The sequence below is a fragment of the Callionymus lyra genome, chromosome 5 (assembly GCF_982586985.1).
Source record: "Callionymus lyra chromosome 5, fCalLyr1.hap1.1, whole genome shotgun sequence".
Taxonomy (NCBI): Eukaryota; Metazoa; Chordata; class Actinopteri; order Syngnathiformes; family Callionymidae; genus Callionymus; species Callionymus lyra.
This window is the reverse complement of record NC_141822.1, coordinates 22,733,086-22,755,570: the sequence shown is the minus strand read 5'-3', so window position 1 is coordinate 22,755,570 and position 22,485 is coordinate 22,733,086. Positions and strand designations below refer to the sequence as shown.

General features: G+C 39.1%; 2 protein-coding genes and 2 non-coding genes across 4 annotated transcripts; all 4 read right to left on the bottom strand.

Moving 5' to 3' along the window:
• Nucleotides 1-105: 105 nt before the first annotated feature.
• On the bottom strand, nt 106-17,611 carry atp7b (ATPase copper transporting beta). Its single transcript, XM_087792372.1, is given in 23 exon segments — nt 106-497; nt 1,389-1,491; nt 1,549-1,666; nt 1,734-1,937; nt 2,004-2,146; nt 2,663-2,809; nt 3,936-4,119; nt 4,185-4,367; nt 5,011-5,205; nt 5,271-5,405; nt 6,490-6,644; nt 6,706-6,833; nt 6,892-6,983; nt 8,372-8,605; nt 8,752-8,935; nt 9,036-9,109; nt 9,165-9,326; nt 9,392-9,549; nt 10,386-10,610; nt 12,836-13,559; nt 16,797-16,953; nt 16,955-16,968; nt 17,588-17,611. Coding segments are annotated over 23 exon segments (3,933 nt in total). The 3' UTR covers nt 106-307.
• trnar-ccu (transfer RNA arginine (anticodon CCU)) lies at nt 11,590-11,662 on the bottom strand. Its single transcript has one exon. It is a non-coding gene; the product is annotated as a tRNA-Arg (tRNA).
• On the bottom strand, nt 14,866-14,938 carry trnar-ccu (transfer RNA arginine (anticodon CCU)). The gene has a single exon. It is a non-coding gene; the product is annotated as a tRNA-Arg (tRNA).
• Nucleotides 17,135-22,315, bottom strand: eed (embryonic ectoderm development). Its single transcript, XM_087791459.1, has 12 exons — nt 22,174-22,315; nt 21,557-21,709; nt 21,360-21,452; nt 20,775-20,840; nt 20,317-20,442; nt 20,166-20,247; nt 19,599-19,690; nt 19,385-19,518; nt 19,040-19,145; nt 18,821-18,979; nt 18,664-18,737; nt 17,135-17,897 (listed from the first exon to the last, which is right to left on the bottom strand). Exons 1-12 carry the CDS (start codon nt 22,291-22,293, stop codon nt 17,771-17,773), a joined length of 1,332 nt encoding a protein of 443 aa, XP_087647585.1. The 5' UTR covers nt 22,294-22,315; the 3' UTR covers nt 17,135-17,770.
• Nucleotides 22,316-22,485: the final 170 nt, after the last annotated feature.

Genomic DNA, 22,485 nt, shown 5'->3' with positions numbered 1-22,485 from the left:
GAGTTGAATGATTGGACAAACTCCAGCAGCTGAAAGTGACAAGTTAAACAAACGCTGTGACTGACTCGACAGGTCTATGCTTCTCTTTTTTTCATTGTCATACATACGTGCGCTCCACACTTCCTCCTGCGTGATTCATTAGCGTCGTTCATCATCTTCGGTCGTTCACAGAAACATTCCCACAGTATTTAACTGAACTATGAATCATCAGAAAAGTATCCAAAAATATTAAAAACAAGAGCAGCTTCTTCATGACATATAAATATTTAAAATACAATCTATAAAAAAGTTGTTTTTTCCCTTTTCTCTAAATGTCCAGGAGCGAGGGGCGGCTGTGATCCGGGACAGAGTTCTTGATAAAGGTGGTCGAGGTCACGTTGGGGAGACTGCGCCTCCTACTGTCCAGTCTGGGATGTGTGCTGATCTGAGACGAGCGAAGGCTCCTCATTTGGCCCCTGGCCCGGTTCTCATACAGGTCACGAGGGGTCTTCTTGTATCTGAAAAAACAGAAGGTGGAAAATAAAGTATATATAAGTGCGATCTTAATGTCTTATAGACTCACAAACCCCACAAAATTGCGAGGGAGATTAAGAGTTGGACTTTTTAAGGTTTTGAATCTAAATTATTTATTTTCCTGGTTAAATATTTTATTTAAATATTTGTTATATATAAAAACTATTCTTCTTAGGAGGTAGAAAAGGCGGTCCAATATTGATTTAACCATATGTGTTGCATTCTAAATAAGGGAAATCTCCAGAAATTCAGATACTTTTTAGGAGGTTAAAAAAGCGCAAAAGATTGATGATTTCGAATCACAAAATAGCTCTGATTTTAATTAAATTAAACTAATAAAGGGAAACTAATGTCAAAGTGTAATACACCTGACTTAATGACATGTTTTCAAATGTTGAAGAGGTGGGGGACACCCTGGACAGGAGGCTGTTGCAAAGACATACAACCATTCACACACACACTCTATGGACAATTTCCCGAAGTTTCCAATCAATCTCTCTAAGTTTTTGGACTGTGGGAGGAAACCAGAGAGCCTGGAGTAAACCCACTCAACACGGGGAGAACAGACATTCATGTGTATTTTAATGTCCATTTATTTTATTTTTGAATGCTAGGTATTTCAGCTAGTTCTCTTCAAAAATCTGATTTAAAACCACATTACTAATTCTCAATATGAAGGATTGGTTTGGAGAAAAATAAATAATCTTTACGGTGGAGCAAGTTTTTCATTAACATTATTTTTCATATCTAACAAAGTTAAAACAGAAAAAAGAGATCATGTGGTTTCATGACATTGCATTGCACTGTTCTAACACTGGGGGGAGCCGTAAACATATCTGTTCAATTATGCGTCTCATCTTATAGACTTTGCTTACAATCTCAGGAGGAGAGAGGACAGAACCACTGACACGGACGAAGCAGCCATCGCAGCAGAACCCATCCAGGGCTGGAGCACCAGCCCCGCAGGCATGAAGACACCTGCACACAGACAGATGGAGTCTCTGCAGGATCGTGAACCAACCACTGTGAGCTCACCTGCAGCGATGGGGATTCCTACGAGATTATAGACGAGAGCGAAGACAAAGTTGATCCTGATCCGCCGCACGGTCTTCATGGACAGCTCGATGCTGGACACCACATCCAGGAGGTCGTTCTGCGGAGCGACCAGAGCCACACGTGGACGAGATGAAAATCCGACCAATCGTCAAGCCGGTACTCACCCGGATGAGCACGATATCTGCCGCTTCGATGGCGACGTCGGTTCCCGTGCCGATGGCGATGCCGACGTCCGACCTGGCCAGTGCGGGGGAGTCGTTCACGCCGTCGCCGACCATGGCGACCCGTAGACCTTTTTGCTGAAGTTCCTGGACTTTTGCCACCTTGTGTGACGGCAGCACCTCCGCGAACACCTTCTTAATCCCGACCTGACGGGAAATACAGGACGTTTATCTGACGATCATTGTTCTTACGACACACATGTGTCTACTCACCTGTGCGGCTATAGATTTAGCTGTCCGCCTGTTATCTCCTGTGATCATGATGACCTCTATGCCCATGTTATTGAGCGTGTGAACAGCGAGTGACGCCTCTGCCTTCACTGTGTCCGCTATTGCCAGCATTGCACACAGAACACCTGGAATATTCAGACACGTACATGTACAGGAAGGATCACTTTCACGCTTCTGTACTGGCATTTTCCTTTCTTCAAATATTGGTCACTATTGCTGGGGTTATGTTCTGAACCCCCTCTATCAAACAAGTGTGAAAAGTATTGACCTTTTCATTTTACACTTAAATGGATGACAAATTTAAAATACTGGAAAACATAACATTGCATTTGAGGTCCCATCCCTTTCACCAACTCTCTCAGTAACCTGACCTTAACAGATCCGCTAATGCTTTGCCGCCCAGCCAAAAAAAATCACAATTATTTGACATAGAACCTTAGATGTAGAATTGAAATACTGTATTTTAGTAACTGTATGTAACATACATAACACTGTTTGAACCAAGACAAGGACCTTTGCTGTTCCTCAGTGCTGCTTGCGACACAATTTTTAAAAATGCAGTACATTTTAAAAAGAGAGAAAATCAGCAAAACAGCACAAGTTGAACCAGGATATAGCGAGGGATCACTGTATCACTTTACCATCAATAGCAACCAAGATCGCCGTCTGCCCTTTGGTCTCATGGCTGGTCATGGCAGCGTCCAAGTCCGCTCCAATATGGTGGCCATTCCTCCTCAACCACTCTCTGTTCCCGATCAGAACAGCATAAGATGAGATGTCACGGAGAACTAGAACAAGAGAGTGTGTTTTAACAGAAATCAAAGACACCTTTCATGACACACCATCTCTAGACAGGACAGATCCCTGGACTTCTTAGACAAAAACCTTCATGAGTTCATGTAAGAGGACATTATAATGAGATAGATCACACAAGAAATCTCATCAGGTCACTTACATTTTCAAAAACATGTGGTTTAGGGTCAGATCCGGGGTACAACAAATAAAATCTCAAAATAAGCATTGCATTAAGATCTTTGTACTAAAACTATCATTTATACTTGTTTTTAAATAACATTGACATGTATAAACTGGTCTGTTTATATTTTAGACAAAATCACACATGGAAATACAATGAAAACATTTGAACTTGGTCAAAAAGTTCAATATAAAATACTTTTCTTTTTATTAATTAAATTTCAATTAGATTTTGCATACAGAGAAAGTCAAAAGCATTTATTTTATAAATCACTTATTAGTACTGGCCGTGCAAGAATGAGACACCAAAATTAGTGTAGATGAAATACCTGGCGTAACCGGGTATAAAAAATACATTTAAAAAACATATAACCCCCAAAAAACGTAAAGACAGAGGTAAGTTCAGTTGGATTGTTGGTCTTAAAATTGCTGAAATTATTAATTTAATCACTTAATATTTAATATGTATTTAATATGGTATGAATTTATTTGAAATAAGACGTATATTATTAATTTAATTTTCATGGGGCTCTTCTGCCCCCCTATAACCCATGTGTTATCTTAGGTTCAAGGTGACCCGAAGGCCTGAAAGCACATGGCTTTGGGTTGTCTCTGGGTCCAGGTGAACGACCTTCCTGGCCTCCATAAATACATGTGCATTGGCTGAAGTTGTTTACCTTGACCCAGAGACAACACATGGGTTAACCCCCGTTTCCCTTGACCTGTTTAAGTTGCCCTCCCCCCTAAAAGCTCCCCTGAGAGGTCAGTCTACATGATTATTTTCAAGATATTTTGAAGAGCAGCTTGAGTCAGACTCACACAGACACTACTTTATATATATGTATATATACATAGATTAAAAAAAGTTTTTGCGGATGGTCATAATGTTAGGGCAAACTATACATTTCTATAATCCTGTCAGACTTTGAGCTGGAGCACCTTCATCTGGGACGTCTGCATTAGCGACAAGGCTGCTCTCGTCGGTGGTGGCTCCTGGCAGAAGGAAACGTTCTCCGCTGGACGGCTGCAGCAGATGTTCCACGCTTGAAACCCGGCAGCTGATCCCGCAGCCAGGAACCGCCTGGAAGTCCTGGCAGTAGCCGAGCTGCTCCGTGCCGAGCTCCTGTTTTTCAAGGGGAGTCACGATGTCACGCCCGGTTCGTTCTGCAAATCTCCACGTTTGTTCACCTCTTTGCAGTGTTTGGTGACGGCCATGCCCAGCGGGTGTTCACTGCTGGCCTCGGCTGTGCCCACCACTGCCAGGATCTTCCTCAGAGGCAGCCGAGCTATTTCCCACAACACCAGCACACGCGTGACCCGAGGGACGCCGTTTGTTATGGTGCCAGTCTTGTCAAACATCACTACGTTGATCTGGGGAGGAAACAGAGCAACATAAACATTTAGATTAAATTTCACTGATGTTGATGAACAAATAAATGACTCAGCTACTCCAGCTTTGCTTATTCAAGAATGAATAATTATTCTTTTTGTTAAAATAAATGGGATGATAAAGCAAAAAAAACGTGTTGACATTATTCATTTTCTTTTAATGGAAGAAAATGTATACAAAAATCATTTTTAAATTAAAATATTCATACATTTAATTATTGTTACAAATATATATTAAATAATGTATGAACTATCTTTACTAATCAATTACACAATACATAATAATAATTTAAATTATGTTGGTGACTCAGAATGTTCTTCATCATTTACATTTAAAGTAATCGTTTCATGTCATTAAAATGATCTGACATTTGTCCGATAGATTAAACGAAACTGTCTTCCTCAAAGGATTCGGGAACATTTTGGTATTTTTGGCAGCCGGCCCAAGAAGAGCGTGATGAGGATGAAAATGATTTGATCTGAAAGAGAATGACTCGTCATGCAAATCTTAAAGATGAAAATGCTTGAAGTCCACGTGACGACAGCGACTGATAAGTGTGACATTTAAAAACGCTGACTCATCGCGAGCGTGTAGCAATCACAAACGTAGCAGAAGCAAGATTGCCTTGTGAGCCATCTCCAGAGGCTCGCCGCCCTTGATGAGGATGCCGCTCTGAGCGCCGACGCCCGTGCCCACCATCACCGCCGTCGGGGTCGCCAGCCCAAGAGAACAAGGGCAGGCTATGGACAGGACAGTGATGGACGCCTGGAAGGCGAAGCGTACGATGACTTCCGTCTTGGAGATGTTGGGATTATAACTCTGCGAAGAGGAAAATGATATGAATATTAATGAATACAGGTGGAATTGATCTTGACAGAACTCACAGGGAAGTTCTTCTTCACAATGTCAAAATCGATGTAGCCGATGGTCAGCCAGGCCACCAGCGTCAGCACGGACACGATGACGATGAAGGGCACAAAGTAGCCACTGAGTCTGTCTGCAAACTGCTGGATTGGAGCCTTCAGGAGAGGAAATTAAGTTAATGGAAAGAACGAGAAATACTTATGAAAATGCTTCATGATGTTGTTTCATCATTATTTAGAGGGCAGGATTAGTGCCATTGGAGGAAAACAATCTCAGAATTGTCACTTTAATCTAAGAATTGTCACCTTAAATGATCACTTTACCATCAGAAATCTCTCTTTAAAGGATTAATATAATTCCCATTTAGGAGTTCTTACTTCATTATCATACTTCTCACTTTAAAGTTATCCCTTGAATCTTAAAATTCCTCCTTAAAATGATCAGAATTCACACTGTAAAGTTTTCAATTTTATCTTAGAAGTCTCAATTTAAAAGCAACAGTTATCAGTTTAATCTCAGAATTCCCAATTAAAAATTATCAATTTAATCCCAAAATACACAATTAAAATGATCAATTTAATCTCAGAATTCTCAATTAAAAATTAACAGTTTAATCTCAAAATACCCAATTAAAAATTATCAATTTAATATCAGAATTCCCAATTAAAGGTTATCAGTTTAATTGAAAAATCCCATTAAAAATGCCATTTTTAAATTATCTGTTTAATCTCAAACTGCCCATTCAAAATGTATCGCTTTAATCTCAGAATTTACACTTTAAGCAAATAATTCTCTCTTTAAACTCTCAGTATACGCTATGAATTATCGTTTTGATTTCATAATTCCCTCTTTTGAAATTATCCTTTAATCTCAGAATTTTAACTTTAAAGTAAGAATTCTTACTTTAATTTTCAGAATGATCTAAATTGTCATTTAACCACATTTTAATGTAATAATTTTTTTTAGATTTTTCAAGAACTGAAGGCATATCGTAATAACAGGAAGTCATAAACAAATGGACTCCTTCTGCTATTCCTGGATCACACTAGAAAATCCTTAAAGATGTCCTTGATCAGGTTCAGAGAGAAATGTGAGATTTCCACCCATAGCCCTAATCATCTTCCATAATAATTCAAGTGGAAGAAAAACATTTTCTAACAGTTTCAAATTGGTATCAACCTGAACAGGAAATAACTTTTATCTCAAGAGTAAGTTTTGCTGCGGATCCAACACTCTCACCTTGGACGTTTGAGCTTCTTCCACCAGTTTAACGATCTGTGAGAGAGTCGTGTCTGCACCCACGTGAGTCGCCTCCACCAGCAGAGTCCCGTGAGCGTTGATGGAGCCGGCGATGACCAGACTGCCCACCTTCTTACTCACCGGCATCGGTTCTCCTGCGACACACACACACACTTTCAAGACCATATTTAAACAGCGACAGTGATATGATCTCACCAGTGATGAGAGACTCGTCCGCCATGGAGGATCCTTCTATCACTTTACCGTCTACTGGGAACTTCCCGCCCGGCGTTACCTTCACTATGTCGCCCCTCTGGACCAGCTCCACCACCACCTGCTCCTCTCTGGCGTCAAAACAACCAGTTTGAGTGCAAACCTTCTTCTATTTCTCTCACTTCTCACCTGATGATGGAGTGATCTGGACCCAGAGTGACAACGCTGGCGTCGGTCGCTTGCAGTGACATCAGTTTGGCCAAAGCTTCCGAGGTTTTATTCTTCACATCAGAGAAGCAAAAAACAAAAGGAACATTTAAGATTCAATCTTAGAAGAACATTGTGCCGAGTGAGCCAGAGTGAGAGCAGGATTAGTGCCACGTCAGATTATATAGTGTCAATAAATTCTGCAATAATAAACAGAAATGAAAAACACAACACTGTTAAAGTTTTTAAGTATATTTACAAGAGGCCAGGCAACAAAACACAATGAAATGATCCTAAAATATGTCAAATGTATTACATATAATGATGATAAATAACAATACAATATAGTATCATGTGATACTTGATTTATTATGAACCAAAAAAACTTTTAAGGCCACATAGATGTTCTGTTTGTGTGTCAGCTGGTTGATCATTAACTTGGATCACCGGTGAATCCTCGCGCTAACAATTAAACTGTCCAGAGTCTCACAAGTTATAGCAAAAACAAATACAATAAAAAAATAGACTATCATGGGCCTGCTGAGGTCATCGTTTGTCTTCTTCTCAGAACATCTTCTCACTTCATTATCTGACTGTCAGCCTCAGTGTTGTTATTGCTCAGTTGATGTTCTCCTCTTTCTATGAATAGGTCTTCTCAGTAACATTCCTGAGGGAGTGAGACTAACTACTTCAAAAATAACTTTGCAGGACGTCAGATATGCGACATAAACTTCGCTTTACATAACCAAAGGTGAGACAAAATAACTCACTTTAGCATAACTTAGAAACTAATCTGTATTATGAATTATTATTTTTTGTTAACTCTGTTTTTAACTAAAAGAACAAAAATAATATGAAATTAGCCGCCTTTACTCGATACTGTAAATTAATAATGTCACAAATCAACTAATGTGATCAATTAGTTTCACAAACATTCCATACGATTTGATTTGTTACACTCCTTCTAAACTAGGGGGAGCCATAAACAATATTTTCAAACTTGCATATTGCTGCTTTAAAAGGTAAAATCTAAAATTGAAACAATGTTTTTTGTTCACATTCAATCTTTACTATGTTTAAAAAGTTAAATATCACAGGTTAAATATCAGGGGTATCATGAATAACCCGTAAGAAGTAAGAATGTACTCCTAGAAATAGAGAAACCACTAAAAGGTTTGTTATTGCGTTTGGCATTGAAGATGCAATTTGGGTCGTTCTCAATTCAGCATTTTCAACGTGTTGTTCTAAGCATTATTCTAAATGTGCTTATTACTTTTTTTCAAAGAAATATTTAATTTGTTAATGGAATTAAAAATAACCAATTGAGATTTAAATATGTTGCATTTGCCATGAACCTCAACATCATCTTTGAGATGTTGTACATCTTCATTGGAGCACCTCCAGAAATCGCTCTGATTTTAACACAATTCAAACACAAATGATTTCATATACTTCACGCTACCTTTGCTACGTGCTCGAGCCATCGGCCCAGCGCGATGAAAACGAAGAGCATGGGGGGCGTGTCGAAGAAGGTGACCGGGCTCTGCTCTGCTTTCTCCGCCATGGCCACGATCAGCACCACGCAGGAGTAGAGGTAGGCGATGGACGTGGCCAGCACGATCAGCACGTCCATGTTAGCGATGCCGTGTTTCAACGAGCGATAGGCCTGGATGTAGAAGTAACGGCCGCCGAAGATCTGACGACAACAAAAACAGACTGTTTCGAATCAATACGTCTGCTCAAGGGGAACTCCTGAGACACATTAACTGTCCGAGGCTTGACAGCAGAGAGTGTTTATTGACGGAAACATTTTATTTATCGATCTTCTTCCGCTTTCACTACCTGAACTGGGGTGCAGAGGAAGAAGAAGGCGAGATTCAGAATGGAGAGTCCAGGCAGAACGTTCTGCTCAGGTGGCATGGATCCTCCGTGCTGCTGGTGTTGACCGTCCATCACCATCATGTAGACCATCAGACCCATCACTGGGACTCCAAAGACCAGGCTGAGGAGAAAAGAGTTCCTCCATCTAGAACGAGAACACACCAATGTAATATTCTTCATTGACTTTGGCGGGACTCAGTCTGGAAATGATTGACATGTTTGAAGGACACAGACGAGATACTTGCTGTTTAATTTCCTCTGAGTGGTCCAGGTTGTTTTTGAAGCCGGCCTGCGCCAGTTCCGCCTCAAACCCGAGGCTCTACGACCAGAAACGTCAGGTGATGGTGGACGTTTTTTGTCACGGCGCGTCTTACCTGAACCATTTTGATGATATCTCGAGCACCAAGGACATCTGGGTCATACTGAACGTGAGCTTTCTCGGTTGCCAGGGCAACAGAGACTTTCAACACTCCTTTGGTTTTGCTGAGTTTGGACTGGATGTTGTGGACACATGATGCACATGTCATTCCTTTCACCTGCAGATGGTTCCGAGTTAGATTTATCGACCACTTCCTTCGAGTTTATAGAAGCAGATAATCACAGTGAGATCCAGTTTCCCATATGCGTTGTCCTCGAAGAGTTTGGCACCAAAACCCAAATCTTCTATGAGCTGAGTCACGGCCAGAGAATTTAAGATGTCCGGGTCGTATTTCACTTCGGCTTTTCCAGCCATCAGTGAAACCAAAACTGTGATGATTCCTGTCAAACAACGAGTATTACGACGTGTATGAAAGTTAATGTTGCATCACACTATTGAATGGTGGAATTTAACATTTCAATTGTAATAATTTTTATATTGTAAGCTTGAATTTGACTTGTCTTGTATTTTATATAATACAACTTTCTTTATATTTTCAAAATGAGAATTTTTTTTACACATTAAATTCACACTTGTTGAAACTTTGAATGTATCTATGCAAACTTTTAATATGGTTTATAATACAATAATATCTATATTGAAAGGTGTATTTTTAATTATTTAATAAATGTATTCATTTCTACACAGAATTTCATATTATAAATTTCGATAATTCAAAATAGATACATAATTAAACATATTTCTGATTGGCTGTAGCCTATAATACAATTTAAGAGGCTATGAATAAAAAAAAATTGAATTTATAAAAAATTCGAATTATAAGGGTAGAAAGAGGTAAATAAAAAAATAGATTCAACATTTCAATAAACATATCAATATGAAATAAAGAAAAATATATTAGATTATTAAGAAAAACATTTAATAACAAAAAGAAAAATCTAAAGTTTCAACATTAAAAGTGTAAATTAATCTTAATATTAACAATATTAAAGTCTGGAACACTTTCACTTGCAACAGTTGGACTCTTTGGACATTTTCAAATCACAGCTCAAATCCTAACTCTTCAACTGGTTTATTCTAATATTTTAAATGTATTATACTGTGTATTTTCAATGTTTGTATAGTGCTGCTTATATCCTCTGATTTATTATATTCTTTCATACACACACGGTCACGATACATGTCCAAACGTTTCAATCAAACAGACCCAACTTACCCTTTTGTTTCAACAGGCTCCTCTCGATGTTTGCTACACATGATGCACATGTCATTCCTGTCACGTAAATAAAGCACTTCTTTGCATGGCTCGGAGATTTAAGCAGACCGTGGGACGCCCCGTTACTGACGGACGATTGACAGGACTGTTCCGAGGCAGGAGGACCAGAAGATCCGGAGGTGGTTGGTAGAGAATCCTCATTATCCAGGGACACAGTTGAAAATTCTAAAAACGGTGAAAACATATTTGTTTCAATGGAAGACGACGACCACGTAATCGTAAAATAAAACAGAACGTGTGTTTTAATTTGAAAATGTCAACATTTTCTTGTAAAAAAACAAAGATTTCCATCAACTCCGAAGCAGCTGTTAAAACTGAGTCTCATTAAAGTTGTTTGAATTCTTTCACAATTTCACGAAAGGAAAATCAAGGACAAACATGTGGTCTTGAACCTCAGAACCTCTTCAACTGAAGCGGAAATCTGAGACAAGAAAGAAACGTTCTGATAATCTGACGGATGCAATCCCACATCTTGGCAGGCTGCTCCCGTCATTGAGTTGCACAGGAAGGTCGACACAAGAGCTCTTAATGTCACGCTGGAGAGCGCGCACATTCGGTTTCCATGGTAACCGATGTAAAGAATATGTGAGTCGCACTGCAGTGCGTTTTGAATAAGGTTGGTTAGGTTTAGAGACAAGCACACTTACATACACTTATCTAGATGCACATTTTGGTCATGTTACGACATTTTTGAGTTAAGTCAATATCAGTAAAACAAATTTCAACCCTTGTTCTCAGGGTCAAGTTGAAGGCCCAAAAAATCAAGGTGAACAACCTCCCTGGCTTCCATTGATACATATACAGTAGAGGAGATTGTTCTCGGGCCTCCGGGTCACCTTGACCCTGAGAACAGGGGTTAAAATCGTTTTACTTATATTGACAAGGGTTAAGTAGTTTTCAAATATGGAGTCTATAAATGATATTTTAAATATTCTTTTGTTAAATGGTCTTTATTCTTTAACCATCGGACTTGGAGGGCCAAAGAACAAAATTCCACAGCCAAAAATGGCCTGCAGGATGCACATGTATTTGACTGATTGTAAACAAACAGTGACCAAAAGAGTACTAGCAGAGGATGGTTTCGATCCATCGACCTCTGGGTTATGGGCCCAGCACGCTTCCGCTGCGCCACTCTGCTGCAGAACACCCCAGATGGGACTCGAACCCACAATCCCTGGCTTAGGAGGCCAGTGCCTTATCCATTAGGCCACTGGGGCTGCTGGCACAACAGCAGTTGCTGACCAGACACTCCAGAGAACAACACAACTGGCTGTGAACATGATAAAGTCGCTTCAGAAAAATGTCTATTGAACCGATCTGCTGATCAGTTCAGTATCACCAATATATAAATGTATCAAAATCCTATTAAAACATATGAAACAAACTAACTAACTCTTCATATTTCCCATAAGGAGCTCATGACTTTAGAAAAAGCATCTAAATAAATAAATAAATAAACTTAACTTTCATGACTCAAGAATGGCATAGATTAATGGCAAAAAAACAAAAAAACTCAATGTGTTCTTGACCACTATGCTAACACTACGTTACCTCTGCTACTTTCTGGAGTAGAGTATTGTCAAGTACTAATAAGTTCCTTTAAAATACAATACAAATCTTATAATATAATATAATTAAACTTTTCTTACAAAACAAAGAAAACAAAATAAAGTGTATTAAGCTGTGTAAAGAAACACTAAACTAACTTCAAATCACTTTCAAATTTTAATAAACTTCTTCTCCAGCACACAGGATAAAACAGGAAGTGGAAATAAAATCCCTAAAGTTTAGTGGAATTTCTTTATAGAACGATAACAGGAGGAAATTGTCATTTTTAATTTATGGTCTTCCTTAAATACTAAAAATATTTTTCAGATGTCCTTTTAGATTTATTATGATTCCAATGCTGCCAATTTGAATACTCGGGTAAAGCAAAGCATTCTGGGAAATTAAGTATTATTCCCACCATTTTACATGTTACAAGTTACAATACAAATTATTAAATAATCTCATTAAATCAATAAATGATGCTTTTATGCTTAATTGTTGGTGTAAGTAATTTAGTTTCAACACAGTAAACTTGATTATTATTTAACTTGGATATTGTTTTGAATCTAATAGTATTTTTTTTGTATTAAAAACATTGTAATGGTAGAATCAGTCTTTGCTTAGACGACCAATACACACGTGATAAAGACTGTGCGGAGCATAACAAATCGATGAATACTCAGTTTTAAAATACATTTTCATGAGGTGATTAAAGTGATTCAAAAAGGTTTCGCAACATCCTGCAACAATCTTATCACCTGATCTCCTTTTTTTGTTTTTCAAAGTGCAAGTGCAATAAAAGGGTTCAACGTGCACTAAAAGGTTTAGTGAAAAGAACTTACTTTCCAGTGATGCTTCGAAGCCCATGTCTTCGACGGCGGCTCTAAGCTTCTCTGCTTCCGTCACACTGGGGTCAAAGGTGACGGTTCCCTTTCCCTCCTTCAGTGACACCACCACGGACTGCACTCCGGCCATCTCTGACACCCGGCCCTCGATGGACTGCACGCAGGAGTTGCAGGTCATCCCAACGATCCAGATGATCACGGTCTGTGCTTCCTCGGGAACATCATCAGCCGACGGAGGCGACATCAAAGTGGCGACGAATCCCATGTCCGTGATCTTGTCCCTCAGCTCCAGCGGGGTCACGAGGCTCGGCTGGTACACGATCGTAGCCGCAGCCTCTTCTAGCGACACCTGGATTTTGGAGACCCCCAGCAGGGGCCCGAGTTGCTCCAGGATCGTCTGCACACACGACTGACAGCGCATCCCGTCCAACTGGATCCGCACCTCGGACTCGACTGCTCCGCCTAAACTCTGCAGCTCCAAGGCGATGAGTTTGCTTGTGATGGTGGCGCTCTCGTAGTCCACGATGACTAGCCTGTCCTGCAGAGACACGCTGACCCCAAGTACCCCATTCAGCTGGGAAACCCTCTCCATGGTCTGCTGCTCCGAGTTCAGGCCCTGGACTCGGAAGGTTGCTTTAGAGGTCACTGAGAGGTCACTTCGGCTTCCATATTCATAGGCCAAGTTAACAAGTCCCTTTTCTTCAACATCAGCTCCAATCCCCTGAAGAAACAAAACCACTTTATTAAAGATAAAAAATAAAGTAAATCATGACAACATACCAAAGACGGATTGTTTCTCCTCATTATCATCTTGTCATATCAACACAAAACAGCTGTTCTGACATTGTAACAGTGCTGAATTTAACTTTATTTAAAGAATAAATTAACAATTATATTTTCTGTTCTTTATCTGAAAATACTTCCATATTAAACTTCCCAACATCAATCATCTATTAACAGTTGTGCAGCTGATCCTGAAACACGATGAGAAAATGTTTCTTTGCAAGGTTTATGGAAGAAAAACAAAGTCAACTCTCTATGACATGTTGTCAGGTAACACAGCAACAGATCATTAAAGACATGATACTTTCTCATGATTAAGTTAAACAGTCTTCACCTCTTGTAGGAAATGTGTTGATCACAGAAGTATAAATATATGTTCAAACCCCCTTTTTTGAAGGAATGTCTGGAAAATATTTCACGATAATCATGTGTTTGGTTTTTTCTTTCTTTTGCTCTAGATTTTTTTTAAAGAAATAAATCCTCCACTCCATTATACATCTTCTCTCCTTGGCCAGACCAACTCATCACATGACCACCTCTTCACATAAGCCTGCAAATGTGACTCTGCTTAAGGTCAGGGAGCTGGGAGTAGAAGTAGAAGAGGCGATGACAGTTTCTGTGCTTTTTTAGAGTTAGTAAGATTCTGCTGCACATTGGTTTCGTACTCACATGATTCATGACAACTTCAGTCGTTAAAACAACTCTCTGTGTTGTTTTCTTCTTCAAAGTAGCGTTTATATTTATTCTCTCTAAATTTTAATTTAACATCTTATCTCATCCATCCATTAACTTGACTAAATTTGTTTTTTTGCTAAACTAACTGTTCAATGAGAGCCTCGGCTCCATCTGTTTGCAGATTTAAACAATTTTTAACTGATTTGCTAGTATTTTGTCTCTATTTTAACAGTGTTAAAATAGTGGTTAAATGGTGATGTGTGTGTTCTTTACTTTGAGTTTTTTTTAGCTCTTTTTTTCTGCAGACATATATATATTTGATATATATTTTGTTTAGTAATGTGTTGTAGGTATTTCTGTGGTTTCAGTGTGAATTTGGGACATTTTCCCATAATTTTAAACAATATATTTTCTGCTCTTTTTGGCCTTGGTGATGTGCTATTGACTATTTTATTTGACTGATTGTAAACAAACAGTGACCAAAAGAGTACTAGCAGAGCATGGTTTCGATCCATCGACCTCTGGGTTATGGGCCCAGCACGCTTCCGCTGCGCCACTCTGCTGCAGAACACCCCAGATGGGACTCGAACCCACAATCCCTGGCTTAGGAGGCCAGTGCCTTATCCATTAGGCCACTGGGGCTGCTGGCACAACAGCAGTTGCTGACCAGACACTCCAGAGAACAACACAACTGGCTGTGAACATGATAAAACCGGTGCTGTGTCTCAAATCGCATACTTCTCTTAGTATACTAGAAGTTAGTATGCATCAGGATAGTGTACATACTAACTAGTACGCAAATTCTCAACAGATAATACGTCTCAAATCAAACACTGCTGCTACGCACTAACCGGAAATGACGCGACAGCTTCTTCTTCTACTTCTATTTAATGATGGTTGCAACCAGGTTTTTCAGCGCTATCGCCGACACCTGCTGGCAGCACGTTTTGCAAGTTTGAAAAAAGAAATAAAGGAAAAATATGAGAATCTAAATATTTGCGAGATATTTAAGCTGGTATTAGCACTGAAGACAACATCCTTCTACTGCTGCTGAAAATGCTCCTGTAAGTATATGAATATATGCATCTATATATGACATAACTTCTTTTTACAACGTCACTAAGATTGCAGCCGTTTAGGGTGGTTAGTGTCCATCGAACCATACTCAGTTTTGTGGGCGTTTAAGTACGCCAATTTAGTGTGCATGGCGCAAGTATGCGATTTGAGACACAGCACGAGTGACGTTCAAAGAGCAGATTTCAACAGAGGCGGCATAAGCGTTCTGTGAAATGGACTTTTGTTATTTGAATTGGGGTAATTCAGATAACCTTGGATCCACTGACACAGTTAGACAAGAGTCTATGACATGCTCAATAACAAAGTATACAGTTAGTGAGGAAATGTTAGGTGGAATCCAACAATTAAACTTCCCAACATCAATCACCATTTAACAGTTTTGCAGCCGATAGTCAAACACAATGAGAAAATGTTTCTATGGTTTCAAGGTTCGTGGAAGAAAAACAAGACACATCTTGATGACATATTGTCAAGTAACAATGCAACAGATCATTAAATACATGATATTTTCCCATGATTAAGTTTTCACCTCTCATCATTGATATTCCTTTTTATTTATGTACTTTAATACTATTTTCCCCTACCCAAATATAACTTTAATTTCATTATCTGTTTAAAGTATGAGGACAATGGAAGTCTTCAGCATCAGCGAAGAATATTAACGTGTATTATAAAGATCTGTGTGTGTTTAAACAATACTGTACTACATTTCAACTTGTGGTGAGTTGTCCCTATAGCTATGGCAACCCTATAAGGACATATACATCCAAAACATTTTTTTATTTTTATTAAGTAGGTTGAAATTCAATTTACAGATGAAGTAAGCAGAGAAACTAAGTCACTACTTCCATGCATCATAGAGCTCGTTGGTCTGTACTCTGGCTAAGGAAAGTATTGTAATCCCACACATTATTATTTTGTTGTTGCTTTGCTAATGCTTACTATCTAGCAATAAAAAATATACTTTATTAGTTTAAAAAAAGCTGTTTTTCGGGGGGTTTTCCCCGAGTATATGACAGACTTTTAATTAATACCTTATTTCAGCTTTAGTTATTTAAATAAATGTATTTATTCACCAGTCATTATTGTATATTAGCTATATTGCTTAAGCGTCTATTTTAGCATTGCTAACCAGCGGCCATGCAACGACAGTGACATAAAATAATGTAATAGTTTAAAAAAAATAAGTGTAATACATTATTTTAACAGAACACAGTTTGTAAATGCATTACACTTTTATATCGGGGTTCAAAGTAAATCATGGAGGATGAATGAACAGTTTAATGTCCACTATATCATTAATTCCACAGGTGGTTTACTTCATTTAAATCAACTTTTAAACAGAAAAATCGATATTTAGACGTGAAACGGCGTTTTTTTGTTGTTTTTTTTTCAAACAATATCTATAACCCGGTTCACGTACCAGGGCGGCGGGTCCTCGGCCTCCCGGAGGCTCCGTGTGGGGGACCTCGAGGTCCGGGGCGCAGTCACACTCCACCATGCAGATCTGCTCCCCCGCGGGAGCTGAAGACTTGGAGACATTTTGACTTCTTTGCGAGTTCGGCGAAAACATTTCGCGGTGCGACGATCCGTTGCTTTATCGACGGCAGTCAAGTTCTAAAAGGGCAAAAGTCCGCGATGGACCTGCGAACTGCTCCCTCAGGTGATAAGCGCGCGCGCTCTCTCTCTGTTGCGATGAGAAGTTGAAATCAGTCACGTGACTTATGTCCATGATAAAAGGAGGTACTAACCCACTTTCAATGGTGTACAAAAATAACTTTTTATTCCAGTCCACAAAGTCATATACAACAGCTTCATAAGAGTGTTTGACCTCCCCATCGGCAGATGACTGGTCGTTTTAAAAAGCAGGTCTTCTTATCTTTAATATGTGAAACAAATACTCATAAAGAAATCTACAAAAAAATGTTTCAGGACATCAAGTCAGTATCAATCTTCACCGTAATAACATCTACTTGACCCATAAAAAAAATGTTAGTCACTATAATGAATGATGTGGCAGGACACAGATGTATTTACAGGTGGTCAGAATGTTCCATATACCTGAAATATAACTTGATATTGGAATTGTTTTTAAGCTTTGGGGTGCATGTGTGCCAGAGAATGTATTTCAAAGTCAAAGGTTAACAGTAGAATGCAACTGCATAGTAACTAGAAGGCACTCTGAGTGGACAGAAGTATCACTATATTGCTTACATCAATCTTCCTGGACCAAAACATTGTTCAAAAAAACATGTTGTCTAAATGTCTCAAATATCCAAGATCAGGTCTATAGTTAAAAATCCTTCTGACAAACAGAGAATGTTCCACAACCTTTTTTTTTTTTACCCCTTCTACTAACTCAAATGTGACTTTGAAACACGTGAACTAGTCAGAGCTTCATCGCTGTCGATCCCAGCGCCAGATGGAGGCGTCATCACACACGGCGATCAGGATGCTGCTGTCCCGACTGAAGCTGGTCTGACGGATGGCTGATGTGCATTTGGGAAGCGTCAGAGTGGTGCATCTGAGGGGCGACACCAAACACTTGAATTAGTCATCTTTATTTGTAAAACGCCTTTCGGTCAAGAGTAGCATTACGTTTATTTGAAGGTATTAATAGACAACATTAAAAACTAGTCTCTAAGCGCTGTGGGTTTCTTTTGCCCTACATTTACTTTGAAGATATAAACTTTTATAGATACAGTTTATAGAACGTTATTTATCCTTTGGGGACATTTTTCAGGAACTTATGGTTCCAGTCACATAACAGCAGCTGACAGAAGAACAAAGTACAAGCAAAGCGCAAAATAAAATAGCTGAGGACATTCCCCCCCCTCACTCCCTCCTCCAGCCCCGAAACTTTCCTTGCATTTCTTCACATTGAAGTTCAATCACGTACTCGTTGCTGGGGCAATTTCCCCAAATGATAAAATAAGAGGGACTGCATTGTCTTTGCTACTGCGAAGAACTAAAATGGAAGTGACAGACGGTGTCCTCTGTGAATGCCCTGAATAAATACAAGTAGCATTCATTTTTCTCTGCCACAACAGCAGCAAAACAACAACTAGGCAGTTAGTTTGTTTTATTGCCGGTCATCCCATTTTATTTTGGCCATATTCATCAGCCACAGGCGACAACACTCCATGAAACTAATGAACAATGTAACTTGTTTTTCTCCTATTATTCCAAACATTTTGTTCATAGAAAAGTTTTGAAGAATGACGCGTCTCTCCTGACAGCTCTTGTTAATCTAAACACTAGTGTGTGTCAACCTCAAGTCACCCACTCACTTCGCTTTGTGTGGATCCTCCACCTCCAGGTCCCAAACATAAAGTTTCCCCACCTGGTTTCCAAGAGCCAGCATCTGTGAACAAGATCATTATTGAAATGATAACCGACAGTCGTTCAATTGTACTATACCAGAGTTATTATAAAAGGTTTAATCACCTTCTGCCAGAAGTCCATGGAGAAGCGCATGTACCAAATGTCACACTGGGTGTAATCAAAGCGTCCCAGGATGGTCACGTTGGATTCATTTGGTTTGATGCGATCAATGTCGTCCTCCATTTTCCCGGGTTTCCAACACACGATGGCGTTTTCACAAGACTAGAAAAAAAAGAGTGAAGTAATTTGAGGTTTGAATATTTGTCATTTGTCAAATATTACCTTTGACAGAATGAGGTCTCCGAGCCACCTCACACAGTCCACGTAGTTCCTGTGGATGTCTCGTGTGGAGAAGTCTGGGAAGTGAATTTTCTCAGAGACAAAAGGCCTGTAACACAGATGATACAAGAATAGTGCTGAGTCAGCGGAAGCTGTGGGACGTCGGCTTCTCCTACTGTTCTAAAATCAGCTGGCATGCATGTCCACCCACTCAAACCTCGCCTCACACACATACATACATATTGAAGTTCCTATAAGTTCTCACAGTATCCTTTAAAAACTTTTGTGTTACACATCACAAAAACATCAATTCATTATCGGGACATTTACATCATGATTATCAACTACCTGTTGGTCTTGGATGGATTGTATTCATAAGACCCACGGATGGCTTTCTGCATCCTTTCAGAGTTGATTCGCCAAAGTTTTAGAGAGTGGTCCATCCCACATGACATGATCTTTTCTCCAAGGAGATCAAAGTCCTGCAGAAGGATTTAAAAAAAAAAGGAGTTTTTGAGGAAGAGACAGGATAATGGCACAGATAAATCAAGTCTGAGCTTACAGCACTGAGGACTTCATCACGATGACCTTCCACTCCTCCAAATATAGCCACTAGGGTGTCTGTCTGAATGTTCCACAGACGAAGGGCATGATCTGAAGATATTAAAATAAAATTAAAAAAAATTAAAATAACATGGTCAGTAGCAGAAAGTGATGGAAAACCTCTGCTGTATCACATCCACAATTACTGTTGTTGAACCATCTTAACACGTAAATATTTGCTTAGCTAGAGTACATCCTTATCAGCTCTAAACTGTCGCTTCTGCTTTCGAGTGTAAATATTTCTTTCAGAAATTCAAGAGAAAGTTTAAGATTTTGATCTCGGCCATAAATGATTTTCTTGTAAATGTTACAGGAAGCATCGACTTCCTTCTATTCTGTCGTTGTCATGTGAACACAGATTAGCTTGTTGATTTATAAAACAAAATAAATGAAAGAACAACATAAATATTGAAACTATTTTAACAATTAACTTCTGATTACTGCATTATTATATTTACTATAGGAGTCCATGTTGTTTGTTTTTGTATTGCACTTGTATAAGAAGGTTCTATAAAAGGATCAGTACCTTTGCTCACAGAAAGGAGAAGATTTGGATCCCTGGGATGAAACTTTAGCTCATTTATGGCATTTCCATGGCCCACGTAATGCTAAAGGAGAAGAACAAATCAAGTTGAAGAACAAATCACACGATACCTTGGTTATTACAGAAATGGTACCTTGATGCACTGCATTGTGATGTGGTTGATCACCCGAATGATTCCTCTGGAACCAGCAACAGCCAGCAGAGGGTGACTGGTGTTGGTGTCATAAGTCCAGGCACACGTGTAAAAGTTTTCATCAGCCTTGATGCAAAGTTTTAGTCAAGAAAATATACTTTAAATGTCAAATCATATTTAAAATGTACTGTATGTTTCTTTTTCTATGTACAGTGCTGTCTGTGCTACATACATTTTAAGGTAAAAAAAAGAAGAATCTATGAGAAGTGTGTTGTTAGGGGTTTTACGGCCTTAAAACATGTATAATAATTGTAAAAAATAAAGCTGATTACTTCACGGATTGGGTCTATTGTGGGTTATTTCTAGATCGTATCCCTGCGATAAATGAGGGACCACTGTACTCACAACTTCTATAATAACATCAAATGCAAATGTAGGAGAACTTATTTAGAGGATACATCAGCGTCCACGTAAGACTGCAGCAGGCGGACTTCTCCCTGAGAGTGACACTCGTACAGAGTTACCTTGTGAGAAAAAACACAGAATTAGATTTAGATATATAAATACGTTTATAACCTCAAGATACATTTGCATATGTTTTCTAATAGCGGTTGTAACAGAATAAGTGTTCTTATACAAAGAAAAATTTCTATTTCCAGATGCCATGGAATTCAGATCAATTATTTGAGTTATAATAGCGATATATTCCTTTAAGAACATTCAGCAACCAATTGCAAACGATTTAAAAATCACTATTACATTGGCTGAAATTTGGCAGCACTTTGGCTCTCGCTCCTGAATAACCAGCCAATGCAGGATGTAAAACACAGAAATTATGATTCATCAATTACCCTTTTCACGATATTGACTTCCAGTGGAAATCTGTCATTGAGTGATTACGTTAAGTACAAGTATATCATTGTCAATTCAAGCATAGCCCATGCAACTGGATAATTGTTGTTGTGTCATTTTCATGAAAACAAAAACAACGCTAACGTATACACAAACAGGAGCATGTTTTAATACTGCTCATAGTCATTTACCCTGTTACTGCCGACTGTTGCAAACACCAGTGGATCTCCTTCCTTACTGTGCCAGTTAAACTGGACTCCAAACAGTGGCTGGCCATGGTCCTCCTTGAAAATATCAGGCGTACAACATAAGAACACATAAGAACACCGGGGATAACTTTATGTAAGAAAGCTGGATTAACAATGACGTATCTTAAGGGTTCACTCACTCGAAGACTGTTGACACACTTGAAGGAGTATCTGCACTTTTTGTACTTCCACTTCCCCTTGCCCCAGCTTTTCCTGCCGGGAGCGTTGGCGGTGTTGGTGGGTGTGTCTGGTCGCTCAGCATTTGTCCCACTTTCAACGCTCACTGCATCATCCTGGACACAAAAACCAATGACGTGTTGGGTGTGTTTCAAGAGATGCTGCCTGACTGAACACTGTGCTAGAATGTACACACACTTGAAGCGTGTATAACATTGTTGAAGAGGACTCCTTCGGTATTTGGTCGATGTGATGTTAAAACTTCTATTATTATGTAAATGAGTGAAGATGCTGTGTGTTAAATAAAGGACCTCCATTGAACATAGAGGCTAAACCTTTATATCCATTTTATCTTCAATATTTAAGATGCTCATGTAGTCTTGCACATCATTTACAATGGAAACACTAGAATACATTGTATTTACTGACGGAAATGAGAGACTGTTTTGAAAGTCTTATTCTGTGTGAGCTTCTGGCTATTCACTTTAGCTGCTCTGCTACTTTGGCACGATGCTAACGGGCTAGCAGGGAAAGGTTGATGCACAAAAAGCTGCAGGCGGGAAACATAAAAAGTGCTTACATTCTCATCTCCTGATAAATCTGGGTTGCTGTTCTCGTCACTGCTCAGTTTTTGTTTCTTCGCCGGTATTTCTTTTCCCGCTTGAGAAGGGGACTCAGACATGTTCTTATTTTCCCTCATGTTGGCTCCGACTCCGCCTTTTCCGCCAAATTGCCGCCAGTGCTTTTGGGTATTGTAGTTTCAAGTCGACATATACGTAGTCCAATGATCTTAAAACGTCTTCCACTTAGATCGTTAATTATTTATTTATTACTAAAAACACAGCATAACAATAGTAACATTTAAACCAATGATCAACTGATTATATTGAAA

Bases quoted from the DNA above. Each gene is read 5' to 3' on its own strand.
- eed (XM_087791459.1), bottom strand. From the start codon at position 22,293: ATGAGGGAAAATAAGAACATGTCTGAGTCCCCTTCTCAAGCGGGAAAA. The intron at 20,841-21,359 runs GTAAATGACTAT...TTTTCTCACAAG, and splicing joins CAACAGTCGGCAGTAACAGG to GTAACTCTGTACGAGTGTCA. The intron at 20,443-20,774 runs GTATCCTCTAAA...CTTTGCATCAAG, and splicing joins AGTCTTACGTGGACGCTGAT to GCTGATGAAAACTTTTACAC.